At 41.3% G+C, this 17,795-nt stretch overlaps 1 protein-coding gene across 2 annotated transcripts in view; it reads right to left on the bottom strand.

The window, feature by feature from the left end:
* The window catches only part of LOC124602490 (2-oxoglutarate-dependent dioxygenase htyE-like), a 185,273-nt gene extending 168,020 nt beyond the window's left edge, over window positions 1–17,253 (bottom strand). Inside the window, exon 1 of one of the 2 annotated variants that reach the window (XM_047136324.1) lies at window positions 17,113–17,253. In XM_047136324.1, the coding sequence (XP_046992280.1) occupies window positions 17,113–17,167 (55 nt within the window). In that variant the 5' untranslated portion in view covers window positions 17,168–17,253. The remainder of the gene's footprint in view (window positions 1–17,112) is intronic. The other variant, XM_047136326.1, reaches the window with a different exon arrangement.
* Window positions 17,254–17,795: the final 542 nt, after the last annotated feature.

The following is a 17,795-nucleotide window of genomic DNA, read 5'->3' as shown; positions in this document are numbered from 1 at the left end:
GAGACACTTAAAGTAGTAGATGAGTTTTGTTATTTGGAGAGGAAAATAACTGATGATGGTCGAAGTAGAGAGGGTATAAAATGCAGACTGGCTGTGGCAAGGAAATCGTTTCTGAAGAAGAGAAATTTGTTAACATCAAGGCTAGATTTAAGTGTCAGGAAGTCTTTTCTGAAAGTATTTGTACGGAGTGTAGCCATGTATGAAAGTGAAACATGGACGATAAATACACTACTGGCCATTAAAATTACTACACCAAGAAGAAATGCAGATGATAAAAGGGTATTCATTGGACAAATATATTATACTAGAACTGACATGTGATTACATTTTCACACAATTTGGGTGCATAGATCCTGAGAAATCAGTACCCAGAACAACCGCCTCTGGCCGTAATAACGGCCTTGATACGCCTGGGCATTGAGTCAAACAGAGCTTGGATGGCGTGTACAAGTACAGCTGCCCATGCAGCTTCAACACGATACCACATTTCATCAAGAGTAGTGTCTGGTGTATTGTGACGAGCCAGTTGCTCGCCCACCATTGACCAGGCTTTATCAGTTGGTGAGAGATCTGGAGAATGTGCTGGCCAGGGCAGCAGTCGAACATTTTCTGTATCCAGAAAGGCCCGTACAGGACCTGAAACATGCGGTCGCGCATATCCCACTGAAATGTTGGGTTTCGCAGGGATCGAATGAAGGGTACAGCCACGGGTCGTAGCACATCTGAAATGTAACGTCCACTGTCCAAAGTGCCGTCAATGTGAACAAGAGATGACCGAGACGTGTAACCAATGGCACCCTATACCGTCACGCCGTGTGATACGCCAGTATGGCGATGACGAAAAATACACGCTTCCAATGTGGGTTCACCACGATGTCGCCAAACACGGATGCGACCATCATGATGCTGTAAACAGAACCTGTATTCATCTGAAAAAATGACGTTTTGCCATTCGTGCACCCAGGTTCGTCGTTAAGTACTCCATCGCAGGCGCTCCTGTCTGTGACGCAGCGTCAAGGGTAACCGCAGCCATGGTCTCCGAGCTGACAGTCCATGCTGCTGCAAACGTCGTCGAATTGTTCGTGCAGATGGTTGTTGTCTTGGAAACGTCCCCATCTGTTGACTCAGGGATCGAGACGTGGCTGCACGATCCGTTACAGCCATGCGGATAAGATGCCTGTCATCTCGACTGCTAGAGATACTAGGCCGTTGGGATCCAGCACGGCGTTCCGTATTACCCTCCTGAACCCACCGTATTCTGCTAACAGTCGTTGGATCTCGACCAACGCGAGCTGCAATGTCGCGATACGATAAACAGCAATCGCGATAGGCTACAATCCGACCTTTATCAAAGTCGGAAACGTGATGGTACACATTTCTCCTCGTTACACGAGGCATCACAACAACGTTTCACCAGGCAACGCCGGTCAACTGCTGTTTGTGTATGAGGAATCGGTTGGAAACTTTCCTCATGCCAGCACGTTGTAGGTGTCGCCACGGGCGCCAACCTTGTGTGAATGCTCTGAAAAGCTATTCATTTGCATATCACAGCATCTTCTTCCTGTCGATTAAATTTCGCGTCTGTAGCACGTCATCTTCGTGGTGTAGCAATTTCAATGGCCCATAGTGTAGTTTAGACGAAAAGAGAATAGCCGGTCGGGTTGGCCGAGCCGCTCTAGGCGCTACAGTCTGGAACCGCGCGACCGCTACGGCCGCAGGTTCGAATCCTGCCTCGGGCATGGATGTGTGTGATGTCCTTAGGTTAGTTAGGTTTAAGCAGTTCTAAGTTCTAGGGGACTGATGACCTCAGCAGTTAAGTCCTATAGTGCTCAGAGCCATTTGAAAAGAGAATAGAAGCTTTCGAAATGTGGTGCTACAGAAGAATGCTGAAGATTAGATGGATATATCGCGTAACTAATGAGGAGGTACTGAATAGAATTGGGGAGAAGAGGAATTTGTGGCTCAACTTGACTAGAAGAAGGGAGCGGTTGGTAGGACGTACTCTGAGGCATCAAGGGATCACCAAAATCGTAGAGTACTGAAAAAGAAATAATAAACAAGGGATCAACCAAAGCAATGAAATCCAACCAAGCACTAGCAGACGGAAAATTCATAAAACACAAAAGGTGTAAAAATGTAGCATGCAGGACAATGTGTCTTATTGCAATACTGACATAGCAGAATAAAGAACATGTACCATGTGGAAATTGTGTATCAGTCTCCTGAGAACCAGTTCATTAATATAACCTAAATATAAAAATTTCTTCACCTTCTTACATGCTTTTCCCAAAAAAGTAAAGCCTTGGAATGTACTTGAAAATGGTTCAAATGGCTCTGAGCACTACGGGACTTAACATCTGTGGTCATCAGTCCCCTAGAACTTAGAACTACTTAAACCTAACTAACCTAAGGACATCACACACATCCATGCCCGAGGCAGGATTCGAACCTGCGACCGTAGCAGTCGCGCGGTTCCGGACTGAGCGCCTAGAACCGCTAGACCACCTCGGCCGGCTGGAATGTACTTGAAGCTGTGTTTACCCACACCTCTTTTACTCTTCTTATTGTGCGACTGCGATAGCTAGCGATTTCTGCAACCATTTCGAGCATACTATTTAATGAGATTTTTGCTTTCTCGTTTGCTTCTTCCGACAAGAATTTAAAGACATTGCACATAATCACACTGCCTGATTATGAAGAACTTTTGCCGCATGAAGAACTTTCGCAGCACCTACTGGCCTTGAAAATGGTTCAAATGGCCCTGAGCACTAGAGCACTTAACGTCTGAGGTCATCAGTCCCCTAGAACTTAGAACTACGTAAACCTAACTAACCTAAGGACATCACACACATCCATGCCCGAGGCAAGATTCGAACCTGCGACCGTAGCGGTCGCGCGGTTCCAGACTGTAGCGCCTAGAACCGCTCGGCCACTCCGGCCGGCTACTGGCCCTGAGGTTGCAATACTATCCTATGCAGTAAAGGGATTTCAACAACAAAAGCTGGAACTGCCAGACGACTGGCGTCACTCAACTGAGGCGGAACAAAGGGGTGAAACCACCCATCGCTCACAACAAGAATGTGTTTCTGCGCTGAGATCACGTTATTTTGCAGGAGTTCTACTTTAACCACGGGCACTTTAAATCATATTTTCAGAAATTTACAAAAAGTTAAATTGAAAATAAATTCTTTTATTAACTCAATTTCCATAGTAAATTACTTTATATTTCTGAATGATTTCTCTTTTGAAATTTCTTTCGTTCTATTAGCATTTATCTGCAGCAACCCAGAAACTTTTTATTTTATGTTTTCTCCATCTTTTACTACATATAAATATGTCTGTGCAGTGCTTGAGAGTGTTATTCCTGACGGATACTGCTTGATTTAGGGGGCAGTCCAATCTTTGTAATTAATATACTATAAAATCTATACATGAATGCTGAACGGCCCGTCGAAGATGGGCATAGTTGAGATGGGAAAAATTGCGTAACTGCGTACAAAATTCACGGGAAAGAGTAAGCTGTACGAAGGTCAAAAAATAAACACTGCCACTGCCACTGCTGCTGCTGTATACAGTGTCGCTGGTTACGCATAATTACAACTTCGACTGCCGCGACACCACCATTCAACACAGCAGAGGACAGCGGTCTGACGCTACAGCAGCCCCCGTGGCCGAAGCGGAGCGTCGTCGAGAAAATGCGTAGCAAAATGCACGCTACGTCCCGAACGAGTCGTGCGCAACAGTTGCGGTTGTGCGTCGGTCGGTTGTTGACTCTGTGGTTGTTGTGCCGGCACCGGAAGATGAGCCTGTCTTCTTGGTGCTTCAGCTGGAAGCGCCTCCCTGAAGGTGTAGACGGGTTTGACGAGATCATGAGAGACGGTTGTCCTTCTGCCATTTACCGCAGTATCCAGCGTCCGCGTACCTCTTCTTAAAACACGGTGTGGGCCAGTATACGGAGGATGTAACGGTGGTTTCACGCCGTCCACACGTAGCACATTACGTGCGAGCGATCGTCCAAGTCATGATGGACGTAACTATATGATGTGCCTTGTCTGGAGGCTTTGCGAAGACGGGTGCGAGCTATGTGGTACTGCAAACATTGTAAAAGTCTGGATGATCATAAGATGAAGACTGCAGAGAACTGGCTCTGCGCTGACAGAACCGAAGCGCGCGCACACTGATTTTTCTCCATAAACCAGTTCCGCTGCGGATGAATCTGTGTCTTGCTTCTAAGTATTCCGCAGACCAAGGATAACCAGTGGAAGAGCAGTCGTCCAGGAGGTGTCGTGATACACAAGAACAGCTTTGAGGGAACGGTGCCTTCACTCGATAACGCCATTGCTCGCCAGGTGATAGCTGGTGGTTTTATTGTGTACATATTCACAGAAACTTGCGAGCAGGGCGAACAAATAAGACTCAGGTTGTCGTCCGCAGTCAGCTGTAATGTGCAGAGGATAACCAAACCTAGCTAACCGCGTCCACATGAAAGCGGAAGCGTTAGTTCCTGCTGAAGTGTTGTCCACAGGCACCACTTCCGGCTAACGAGTGAAACAATCTACCATGGTTAATACGTGGCATTGGCCATTCAACGGAGGCTCTTGTTCTACTACGTCAACGTGCACATGCGAAAACGTAAGGTAGTATCTGGGAAATCGCAGACAGCCTTATGCACGTGGCGAAACACTTGGTTACGATTGTATTGTAGGTATGAACGTGTCCAGTCACGACAGTCTATTTCCGTGCCAGGCCACACAAAACACATTGATTAAAGGCAAAAGATGGACATATTTCAGCCTGACAAAAGTTGTGTAGGATGCTGAAAGCTTGTCTTCGAAATGTGACTGGTAAGAAAGGGCGAGATATTTCCTGAGAGACATCACAATACAGTTTGACTTTCTCACCAGGCACGCTCGCAAGTTGTAACTGTAACACAGATGTGTTGTCAAGTAGAAAGCTCTGGAGCTCATGATCATCCTGCTATGCCTGGGCGAGTTCCATTAACTGTTGATGAGGAGAGGCAATCAGCAATTACACTGTCAATATCCGAAATGTGATTGACGTCTGTGCTGTACTGGGCTATGAATTCCAGGTCGTTATACTTGCGAGGTGAGCAGCAGTTGTTGCTGTTCCGCTTGAAGGCGTATCTCAATGGTTTATGATCAGTGTATATGGTGAATACCCTTGCATCTAGCAGTGGCCGAAAGTACTTAATTCCGTCGTACACGGTAAGGAGCTCATCGTCGTAGGAACTCCATTTCTACTATACGGCTAAGCACGAATTGAGAAACTTATAGCACGTGTGACCTGACACAAAAGTACAACGCGACGCGCACGTTCTACACTTGTCGCGCTGGTCCTGCGCACATTGCGACGCGTACACCAGCTTCGCAAGCGCCGACTGGCGACGCTCTGCGCTGACAGAACCGAAGCGCGCGCACACTGATTTTTCTCAAACGAATTTATTGAAACTATTTGGTGAAAAGATTTGATCTTTGCCTTACTTGTAGCGTTATATGTCAGCTTCATGGCGAAGTGCCCATCATCTCGCTAATGGTCATACTTATTGTGATAAACACATTTTAGTAAGACACTATGCAAAATTCAAAAAATGTGCGATGAAAAACAGGGGGCGCTATGATTTTGCGTTTGGTCGTAATACACCATACGCTGCTGCGCACGAAAATTAACTAACATACTGGATTTTTCTTTAGACTTGAGAGGAGGTCTCTATCTGTCTCCGATCCCGAGAAAGTTGATCCAATGTAGCGCATTCACTCCCGATCTCACGCCCGCGGGAATGAAATGTGTAGGTTAGAGTCATAACTCACATGCTCCAAAATGATGAAAATTGAGATGATGACGTATTCACATATAGCTTTGTACAAAGAACATAATTCACGAAACAATTATTCACATTTGGCACAAGATACTTGAGAAAACCGGTGTTAAACTTCATGGTTAATTTCAAAAGTCTCATGTTCCGCGGGATCTTGTGAGTTTTCTCCCGTACCTCATCTTGACCAATCAGCGATTAGCTCAATCGGCGCAATTTTTTTGTGTAGTAGTAAATATTGATGCCAGTGGAGTGTGATTTCTGTTCTGTTCAGTTATTTTGGGGAATATAATTCAATATAGTGGTTGGAATAAAACTGATTTGAGACACAAGTCATGGAAGAAAACGTTTCACCCGTTGGAGAAAGAGGAAGGCCAAGGAAACGTTCACAGCATCCAGAAATGTGGAAGCCAAACGAATGAGGTTAGAATATCCTGTTTTCTTCATTGTTTTCAAATTAAACTGATTCTTGTTATTGGCTTGATTTGTTCCTCCAGGTAAGAATGACTCTTTCTTTGGAACTTAACAGTGAGGAATCGCAAATTCAATATTTTAAGTCCATTTTTGAAAAATAAACAGAACCTCACAGTGTAGTTTGTTCTATCATTATAGGTACAAACCTTCAGTGCTGCCCCAGTATCCGACATGTCAACACCGTGGAGGAGCATTACTTGCTGTTCAGTTTCTATGAACAATATCAAAAACTTTCATGATCTGCATATCGAGTCGCAACACGATTGTTCCCGCGAAATCAACATCGTCCAAACAGCTTGGTACCAAAACTCAAAAGATCCAAAATGGGGATTGTCAAAACTTACATGTTCCATAGCTCATTAACAAAACTCACATGATCCGTAATATAACCTTAAATAATTGTAATTTCTCAATAAGCAAACATAATATGAAATATACATAATGATTTATAGCCATTGTTCTTGCACATACTGATGTCAATATATGGGACATGCGCACGACGCATGTAAAACACGTTTTTAGTCATTTGTGAAAATGTATGTTTTTGGAGCATGTGAGTTATGCTTCTAATCTACTCAAATGTTCACAACATCCTTCATATCTCCTAAACCGCTCGAGACATCGAACGAGATTTTGACGATTGATGGCACACAAGGAGGGGAGTATAGTTCCAGTTCGTAAACACACTGAACTTCCTTATCTATGGTGATATACCAGAAGTTGTACTTTCTATTTTATTTTTTTCTTCCAGTGACGCTAATTATGGTTCAAATGGCTCTGAGCACTATGGGACTCAACTGCTGAGGTCATAAGTCCCCTAGAACTTAGAACTATTTAAACCTAACTAACCTAAGGACATCACAAACATCCATGCCCGAGGCAGGATTCGAACCTGCGACCGTAGCGGTCGCGCGGTTCCAGACTGTAGAGTGACGCTAATTCTTTAAGAGTTATCGACAGTTAGTGAAACAAGAGTTTCCTAGTACGAAAATAAACATGAAATTTCTTCTCTTAGGTTACACCAAACCGATACAATAGGTTTTTCGTAAGCTATTAAGCTCTCTGGTCGCCAATTACTTGTTTAATGAGATACTCTGTTTCAGAATTCTGTCACAATAGCTGCTGCAAAAATGAGTTTGTGCAAATTATACTGTGTTTTGGCAAAAGAAGTACAATTACACCTCCAAACACGAGAAATGTGGCCGTTACTCATAAATGGAGGTGCCATTTGTTGATTGAGACGTCGTCTTATTAATTAGAACCTGGAATCGTGCCTAAAATTGAAATCAACAACATAGAAACTGGACTTACCAAACTTTACAAAGACATTCAAGGCTATTGTGCACATTAGTGTTTGTCAGTCATTGTCATAATTTAATTTTATGTATACTTTGCAATTAAATTTCATCAACAAATAATATCGTTGACAAGTATGACATCAAGTTTTATTCAGCGTACCTGTAGTTCAATAAGACTTAAAACTTTAGTAAAGTGTATTAAGTTAACTTCAGGGAGCGTTGTGTAGTGAAAGAAGATGGGGTGTGGAATATTGAGAAAGGTATGATGACGTAGTCTGGACATACAAAGGAGAGGACCGAAAGGAGATAGCTGAAACAAGCATACGAAAAGAATGTGGATGGGAGAACAGGATGGGGTCGACCTCAGCGAACGTACCTCAATCAGACTGAGGATATTATTTAGCGAAGGCCCGCTTATGATGATCCTAAGTAAGCTAATAACAATGTACCTTCCTATATAGTTTAAGTGTAAAAAATCTAAGTCTCAAAAAAATTTAAATCATTGTACTGTTGATATTTGGCTCTGTCGACTAATGAGTATGTCGACCGTTGGATTAGGTGATGTCCAGGTTTTCTTTTTACGTAGAGATCTTGTAAACTTTGTTGACTTAAGACCCACTGCTGGTAATATATATATATATATATATATATATATATATATATATATATATATATATATATATATATATTTATTTATTTATTTATTTATTTCCCTCCATGCCAGCCTGTGCATTAAAATCACCTAACAAGATTTTCTCACAATGTTTGGGTATCTTGCATGTAGTTCCTTCTTGTCTTTCCTACAATCTTCCAGTGTTTGAGGAGCTTTCTTGCTGTCACTGTTAGAGGGAGCGTGAGCATTTATCAGTGCATATATTTTTTTGCTTGATTTTACTGTAATGACTGAGATTCTTTCGCATGGGGATGTAAAGTCGACAACTGAATCTAAAATCCTATTTCTTACTGCAAAGACAGCTCCAAGCACTGATAAATTTCCTTTGATTTTTATGGTCGGTTTATCTTTAAATATGCTGAAGTTTTCTGAGTCGATATGGTAGTCAAGTTGGAAACGTGTTTCCTGGATTGCTAGTATATCAATGGCGAATTTTTCTAGAGGGTCAGTTGTATATGTGTGTCAGTTTTCAGCAGGGTGCTGGATATTAAAAATACCTTAACAAGTTGTTTTTTTTTTTGGGGGGGGGGGGGGGGGAGGTGGCGAAGAGATTTTGAGAATCTCCGATTCATCTCTGTATGATATTCCCAATCCCAGAGAATCCTTTGGATCGAGAACTTTCGGATATGTGTCCGGGGTTTGGGGTAGTTGCGTTTGTTCCATTATGCCTGTTTTACAAATTAAAGGAATAAGTGGAGATGATCTTTGGGGAAAGATCACAAAATTACAACTCGATTGTTGAGATCTAGTGGTGCCTGTAACTGTTCTCCGGCTAAGCTGTTTTAGTACGCGAGAGTTGATTTATTTCGCTGAAGTCCGCCGGCAAGCCGCTGAGAACCTCACCTGTTCGCCACCTGACTATGACATGCGCCACCCCTTCCCTTGCTACGACAACGTAACAGGTTCGTGGCAGTTCATTTTTTTTATTATTATTTATTTTAAGGAGACGAGACCCGTGGGGTAACGGATGCTGCAAAAGTAAAAGCAGACAAAATTAGATCTCATCCACACTTTGAAAAAGAAAAGAAAATTCATTCCAAGAAAATGAAGAAGCAGTTTACATGTGTCCCTCATGATGAACCTGTTGATGCAAATGAAGCAATGTGCGAAGGTGACTTTTTTCAGTTCATTTTTGATACAGCGACATGTTCACTAAGCAACTTTTTTTTAAAAAAATCCCTGAAACTTGTTGTGAAAAGCTTCCATTATATTTAAAAGCGCTGTTTTGAGACAGCAATATTCAATATCACGATTATTTTTTTGGCAATGTTTCAACAGGCTTCGAAAGTGAATCAAAGATTCTCTTTCACTATCTCGAGCAAAAAGAGATGATTTATTTTCGAACGAAATAAATTCTTCTAACGTCGAAAAAATTATGTTTCCTTTCTCCTATAACTTACGATTAAGCTGACGTAGACTGCGACATAACGTCTACTACGAAGTAGGATTTTTGGATCCACTGATCGTTCGTTCTGGATCGTGGACAGCTTTCTAATGGAAAAATGCTTTAATTTATGTTAATAAGGAAGCGAAACGTTTCAAAACGTTTCCTCTATACGATCAAAGTATCTTATTATGCTTGAGAAGAGTACGTACTCACTCTTCATTTCAACTAAACAGACTTGAAACTGGCGATGATCAGGAGCTTTAGCGCTATAACGTGCGCCCACATGTGGTGTTTATGGAAGAGCCACAGACAAGGAGCTGAAGAGCCTCATGTGGCTCGCGAGCCGCGGTTTGCCGAGCAGTGACATAACGCATTAGGGAATGCGGCAGTTCTTGCAAAGAATATGCATAAGATTAAATATGTCACAGTACGGAAGGGAGTAGTTGATTCGGATAACTACTTAACACAAAACAGAATTACGTTCCTACCAAATAGACCAGATCTAATGGAAATCAATTTCCAAAGTTGATACAGATTGCTTGAAGAACAACTCCGAGGCTTTCGCTTGTGACACGAGAACAAGATCCCAAGGAGTAGCCAGACCTCCGCGGCACATTACCCAGGCACACGAGTATTACAGACAGTCATAAAACTAGGATAGCCAGCCAGGAAATGTAAACACAGGTGGTGGTGATGAAGTTGTCGATAAGTGGATCAAAGAATGGGATCCTTGGAATGAATATCAAACAGTTGAAAGATGCGAGTCCTCACTGAAGATACAAAACTCACCTCAAAAAGAATCCGCCACAAGAAACGTGCCTACGACAAACGCAGGCTCACAGAAACAGAACAGGATTTCCAGAAAAACAACACCCGATGTTTCTACAAGACATTACGTGAGGATTTGTTTCGGTATAAACCACCAACATTGTGTTTTCGCCAAATTAATGGAAAACTAGAGGCAAACAATAAAGTGAATTGTATGATAGTTGTTGACTACTTTCAAAATTTATTGAACTGCGATGCTCTAGTGGAAAGATTGCATTTTAGAAACCTTTAACAAACCCAGGCCATCATCCTCCAACAATTCAAGAAACAAGAGAGACAATTCAGCCACTCAAGAATAACAAAGTGCCAGGAGAGGATGGCATAACCGATGCGAGGTTTAAAATAGGAAGAGATTACCTCATAAGAAGGATTCATATCCTCTAAGCAAAAATATGGAAAACTGAAAGGATTCTAAAGGAATGGAAGAAAGCTATTATATATCCGTCGCACAAAAAGGGTGATGGAGCAGATCCCAACAACTAGAGGCCTATCTCTTCTGTCAGGTTCTAACCAAAGCTCTCCGAGACAGATTTAAACAGCAAATATATCGTTTGGTTGGTGAACATCAAGCGGACTTCAGAAGAACCACATCATGTGCTGAGGAGATCTGGTGTCTGAAGACAAATTAAGGATGTGTTGAAGTATCAACACATTACATCGCGTCTGTGGGCTTCAAGAGGGCGTATGACCACGTTGACAGGAGGAGGGAGAAGGAGATTAGTGTTTAACGACCAGTCTAGAACGAGGTCTTTAGAAATGGCGCACAAGCTCAGATTTGGAAAGGATGAGGAAGGAAATTGGCCATCCGAGCATTTGCCTGAAACGATTTAGTGAAACCACGGAAAATCTAAATCAGGATGCCCGGACGCGGGTTTGAACCATAATCCTCCCGAATGCATGTCCTGTGATCTAAGCACTGTGCCACCTCGCTCAATCCGTTGCCGACAGCCAAACCGTTTTGAACACTTCAGAAGAGCTCAGGGTAGACAGGTAGACCAGTAACTAATCTACCGGATTCTCACAGACAAAATATCTCAAGCGAAGTTGCTTGGTGAAATATCTGATTCTTCTGAAGTACGTACAGGAGTTCGATAGGATATGACGTCTCCCCGCTTCTGTTCAACATTTTATTAGACAAAGTCGTCAGAGAATGGAGGAAATAAATCAAAGTTATAAATATCGGGAATCAAACCGAAGATTTAGCTACGTTCACTAAGACTAATGGGGAAATCAAGTACGCCATAGATACGTTAGACGAGGTAGCATCAAAGACAGGCCTCCAAATATCATTTAAGAGAACTTATTTGACGGAAAATTTACATTAAAATGTCATAAGATTTTCACTACAAATGAGATACGGGACGATTTCATATATGTCTTCTGTTAACTGTCTCGAAGAAATCACTGTACAATCTTGGGTAGACAGTGAAGTCAATTTAAAAAGAACCAACAGACTTCAGAAAACGTACAGAATAACATGGAATCAATAAAATAAAATAGTGATAATCTGTAATGCGAAACTTCAGACAGTTGTCAGACAGACAGTTGTCCTGCCTGAAGCACCATATGTCTCACAAACTACAACTCTAGGAGACCATTCGAAAATTGATGAAACTGCAAAGGAGGTGGGAAAAATTCTAAGAAAAAGTTGTTGTCTTTCTAATGTAAATTGCAAGTGGATTAAAAGAAAAACTACAGACTTAAACACAGCAATAGATGGGCTCACTGATGCAATACCTAGATGCTTGAAGTTCTGTGTTCACATCTACAGAATGGACAACACTAGATTAACAAAAAACTGCTTAATATAATAAATTTAAAAACGATGAAAATCACTTGTTTAGAAGAAGTTAGGCAGGACTTACGATAAATGAATGTCACAGTAGATACCAACAGAGAAAGCAGAGCCTTTAGAATCCTAGTTGCGAGTCACGCAACTGCAGAGAAAGCTTAGAAAACATTGGAAAACAGTGGACAGAGGAACGCTAAAAACAACACAGCGAATTCAGGATATTTTGGGAAGAGAAGAAGAAAAAGAAGCTGCCAGACTAAGCCAACAAGTTCAAACGCGCCCTTTAACTGGACATAACGACGAAAGAAGAAAAATACTTTCAGTTAGACACGTAACCAGCAACTGGATGACAGTTGGACCTAGCAAATTTATTGGTTGAATCCAGTGCACGACAAAAAACCAAGACAGTGCCCTAGTGGAAGGTGAGGAGGTGACTTTAAAGAACATGGACGAGCAAAACAGATATGTAAGAGCGAAGATTGTAGACTTCGAGTAGTCTGGAAGAGATCTTTCATTTTAGCACTGTAACGCAAATGGCTGATTATGATGGTGGCGGTGTTCGTGAAATAGGTTAACAGATGTAGATCAGAGTTGCGGAAACACTTCACTTGTGCATATCATTCCTGATCTTGGATAGCTTCAATCTGATTAACACCCATGGTAAGCCATATGCTGCATGGGGCTATAGCGTAACGACCTCATTTCTTGCGTCATTTTCTATACGTTAAGGCGTACTATACCCAAATAAAGAGCATGCATTTTCTCTGTCTCGCACTTTACAATTCTAGCTCGACTGCACAAGGTGTAGTTAACTTCTAGTACTGTTATTTACTGTTCTGATTTTTCTCTTTACCTGAGACAGACAGACAGACAAACAGATGGATAGAGAGTTTCGCAACTAAGCGGAGCTTCCCATTGCTGCAGAAAATAAAGTGACCCAGGAGTGGCCCCGGGGAAGGGGTAGAGGACGTTCTTATCTTCGTGCGCACCAGGCGAACATGGATGAAGCGGGTGTCAAACGCTCATGAATTATGATATTGCACGGATTGTTTACTCAGCGAGAGATAATAAATGATTGTGTTATCTCGCAGCAAATACGGCATCTGCAGCATCCCCAAATACTGTTCCTTACGCCCTATAGTACTCCATTTGACTTAATACAGCTCAGTCAGTGTTACTCATGACTGTGACTGAGTCTTTTCTGCTTTCATCCGAAATATACATTAACAGCATCATGCTGTTCTTTTCAAAAGTTATAAAAACTACTGGAATTTCGTTCCTATGTTCACATTTTCTCCAAGTTGTATGCCGCGATATATTCTCTCGAGGCACTTAGGTTCCATGATATGTGCCCGTGGATGTCTGATGAGGAAAACTCGGTAGGTATATTCAGCTGTCCACTGACAGTTTTTTGAGGTTTTGGGAAGGACGCCAGTGCTGGTCTGTGAGGATTATGCGGAACAGTTTGATTCGAAACGCCTCAAGAAGTGCATGTTCTTGCATCTTCTGATCAGGGCTATGTCGGGTTGTGGGGAGACCAAAAACAGGTATCGCAGGTTCTGTTGGATACTTTCAAATAGCGTAGAAAGACGTAATCCAACTCACCAATCAACATTTACTGTAATGTTCTCTTAAGAGTTGTTCTAGCAATGCAACCATTTAGTCTACAGCCATTACAATGTATGTAATTTATTTGATCTCGTGTACACACGTTGCAGGAAATTCCTTTCTTTGTTCATCATTCTGGCCATGTCTAAATATATACCTGATTACAAACGGGGGTCACAGAGACGACCGAACGAGATTTCTGCAGTTCTCGTTCTCTCAAAAATTCGGCCAAATGTAGACTAAATACCAAACCAGGGTTGGATAAGACAAACGCATGGTGGGCACTGGACTAAATAAATCCGTCGAACTGGCGCCTGATAAACTTTCAATTCTACCCACTACTGAACAAGAAACTGTTGTCTCTTAAAAGGTCTTTACCATACGTCTTTTCACCAGTTACGATACTGAATATACATTTTAACCACCTGGAGATAAACGTGTCAAGCATTTGCTCACAGAATTTTAAATCACTAAACCTTCTGTTCCTGCCAATATCCACCACTTCCCGACTTGTAACGCCCTAGAAACAGGTGTCGGTCCAAACCCAGGCGTATACCGAGTGCGTCATTAAGCGCAACGGAGTCCCAGATGTTGAGCACCCAAAACCCCAATCAGCAATAACATCCGATTTCAAAAAGCGTTTTCTGTGATCGCATCAACCACTGTCTTTCAGGACATGGCACAAGGATGCATCTCTAATCGCGCTTGTGTGTCGATAGTGGGTTTTATCGCCACGCCAGATGAGGTAAAGTCAACACAAGACACGATGCGTTGTGAAACAGCAACACGCTAAATTATCAAGAAATTGATGCAAACCACAGAACTGTGGGAAATTACTAACGGATATAGTTTCTGTTCATTACATATATGGTCAATCCATACCAAGTGGTCCAGCACTGGTTGCTTGAACATCTCAGAAAAAAATTTATATTTGCTTGGTGAATTCCCCAATGTTTAGTAGTCACAAAAATATATTTTTTAAAAAAATTACTGTTTATTATTTTGAAATGGCGGCCATATTTGCTCCAGGCCCCATGTGTTTTTTCGTATTTGCAAGCATCTACATTTTTTACAATTATTCAGTAGTGGGTTGTCCTAAGCCTTTCAGATAAAATACATTTAGTACAACACACTCTGGGCTACAAATTAACACCATTATCGCTTAGCTGAATATATTCTTTAACATATTTTTAATAGTTCAAAGTTACGAGCCACAAATTAAAAGAACTCAATTTTTGAACAGTAGTTTTCCAAAGAAAGATTAATTTCTCAGCTTTAATATTTTTTCTGCTATTGCACTGCAAAGTGTAGTTACTTTTTATAGAGTATTAATGGTTAGCAGCTTACACTTAAAAAAACACACTATTTTAAAAAATGGATTTTTTAACGTTTTTTAACATCTGTGATATCTAGGCTTAGGAATAAAATATATCAGTTATTTATAAAAAATAACTATACTATACAGTTTAATAGTAGAAAAAATATTAAAGCTGAGAAGTTAATCTTTCTTTGGAAGACAACTGTTCAAAAATTGAGTTTTTTTAATTAGTGGCTGATAACCTTGAACTATTAAAATATGTTAAAGAATACATTCAGCTTAGTGATAATGATGTTAATTTGTAGCCCAGACTGTGCTGAACTAAATGCATTTTATCTGAAAGTCTTAGAACAATTAACTACTTCATAACTGACCCTATAACAATTACTGAGCGGATAACCATCAATGCTCTGAGATAAGTTTTTTGTCACCTGTAAAATTTAGTTCTTGTGGCATGATACGTCTCGAAGCTGACCAACACTTATTTGTATAAAAAATAAATGGGGATTTAATAATCTTGTGGTCCCCCCCCCCCCCCCCTCACGACGGACAAATTTCTGCGGACGCCCATGGTAGTACTAAGAGAGCAAATGTACTTTAGAGAGTGTTGATTAGGAGGTGATACTATATCTTACGAATAAAAGAATTACCAATTGTATCCTGCTGTATTGCCAGAGTGATAAAAGCCGAGAGTTTGTATATGACAAATCCTGGAAAACAGAGGGTTCAAAAAATGGTTCAAATGGCTCTGAGCACTATGGGACTTAACTTCTGAGGTCATCAGTCCCCTAGAACTTAGAACTACTTAAACCTAACTAACCTAAGGACAGCACACACATCCATGCCCGAGGCAGGATTCGAACCTGCGACCGTAGCGGTCGCACGGTTTCAGACTGTAGCGCCTAGAACCGCTCGGCCACTCTGGCCGGCCAAAAACAGAGGGTCCGTGAAAACTGCGACCATGGTAAAATCAGAAACTGATTGCCGGCTGTCACATTGTGATAACACACGATTCTTGATGACAAACATGACGCATATACCAACACGAAAAACCGTCTATCCATTGTTTCAACGTTAGAGCAGCTGCAATTGTTGCGCGGAATCAAGCACAGTAACAGTATACACTCTTTAGTGCGGGCTTCACGATGGTTCGCTGAGTTTAAATGTAAGGACGCGTGTGTACAGCTTATGAAAATGACTTCATAGTGCATTCTAAATGAGATTTTACAGCTTCGCTTTTAACTTCTGTAATCCTTTATGGAACCCAGTTAAATGTAGCAAATGAATATGTGTTTGGAGAGGGACCAGCGTGCGTGGGTCTCAGAATGGGAAAAGAAATCAGCTGTTTGCTTTCCAGAGTAATCATTTTCTTTGAGCTACTGAAGGAAACCACGGGCGAGCCATCTAAGAAACACATTTTCAGCTGCAAGATCGTCACAATTATTTGATCGAGTCTTTCAACTGCTCTAGTTGTAGGGGTGTGAACACTCTTTAGTAGATTTCAGTAACTTTCTGTCCATATTTTTTGTAATCATTGACGCTACGAAAAATTGTTTATTTTCTTATTTTAATGACAGAATTTTAGTGTCTGCTAAAACTCTTGCTTTGAGGAATCCTGTTTGCAACTTTTAAAATGAGCTACTCCACGATAGGTTTCTTTATTTTTCTTATTTTAACGTCACGTACGCTGAAACTGTACGAGACATGTAGATATATCTGTTATTTTGCTTTCTTGCAATATATTGTCTCTAAACTTGTACTTCGACGTTTGCGTTGGACTCTGGTGTTCCGAATATTATTAACTTGCGGGTGAGATCACCGACTCACGCGAACGCTTTACATATGGCAAACGAATTGTAAGTAAGAGGAAGAACGTTATTATTCAAGAGTGCTGTACTCACCTAGGTGAGCGAGGTCGATTATAGGAATCTCTGATCTCGACAGCAATGTCTCCATTCTGCTTGACAGTGAGCGACTAAAGGCATAACATACCAGTCTACTTGATACTCGGCGAGCTCATATCCGCGGGACTGCAAACTGTTGACGCCACCGCCAGGGGCGCTCTATGACAGACACATTTCGATTAGTTTATGCCGATACCACCAGAGGTGTATACAATTGAAATTTATTCTTGCAGCAGTTATTTAATTCATTTACGGCTGAAAATTACCAGATTAATGTAATTTCCTTTTGGGGAACTCTAGGTCTTACATCGAAATAGTACAATTGTTTTTGCACTGTATCAGGTTCCAGGAAGGAATTGAAATCTTCCTGCTTTTAATCACCCCTCTCTCCTAATATTATTATTATTTTAATGCAATCAGCACGTTTGTAACACATAGACATCATAAGGAACTTACACAAATACGTGATGAAATCATATATTTTACTGTTAACTGATTTGGCATTTAATATATGCCATGACATTTTTATATTTTTTAAGTTGTTTTGGGTAAGCAATGTACATCCAGTTATTCTCAATTGAAATTCCCCATGTTATATCACCTCATGCTTAATGACCACAACAGTTTGTGGCGTATAATATGAGAAAAACGATAGGCTATCTTTGACAGAATCACATTTT

Source organism: Schistocerca americana, chromosome 1, assembly GCF_021461395.2.
Source record: "Schistocerca americana isolate TAMUIC-IGC-003095 chromosome 1, iqSchAmer2.1, whole genome shotgun sequence".
Taxonomy (NCBI): Eukaryota; Metazoa; Arthropoda; class Insecta; order Orthoptera; family Acrididae; genus Schistocerca; species Schistocerca americana.
Note: the sequence above shows the minus strand (reverse complement) of the source record. Positions and strands in the feature narration are given on the sequence as shown.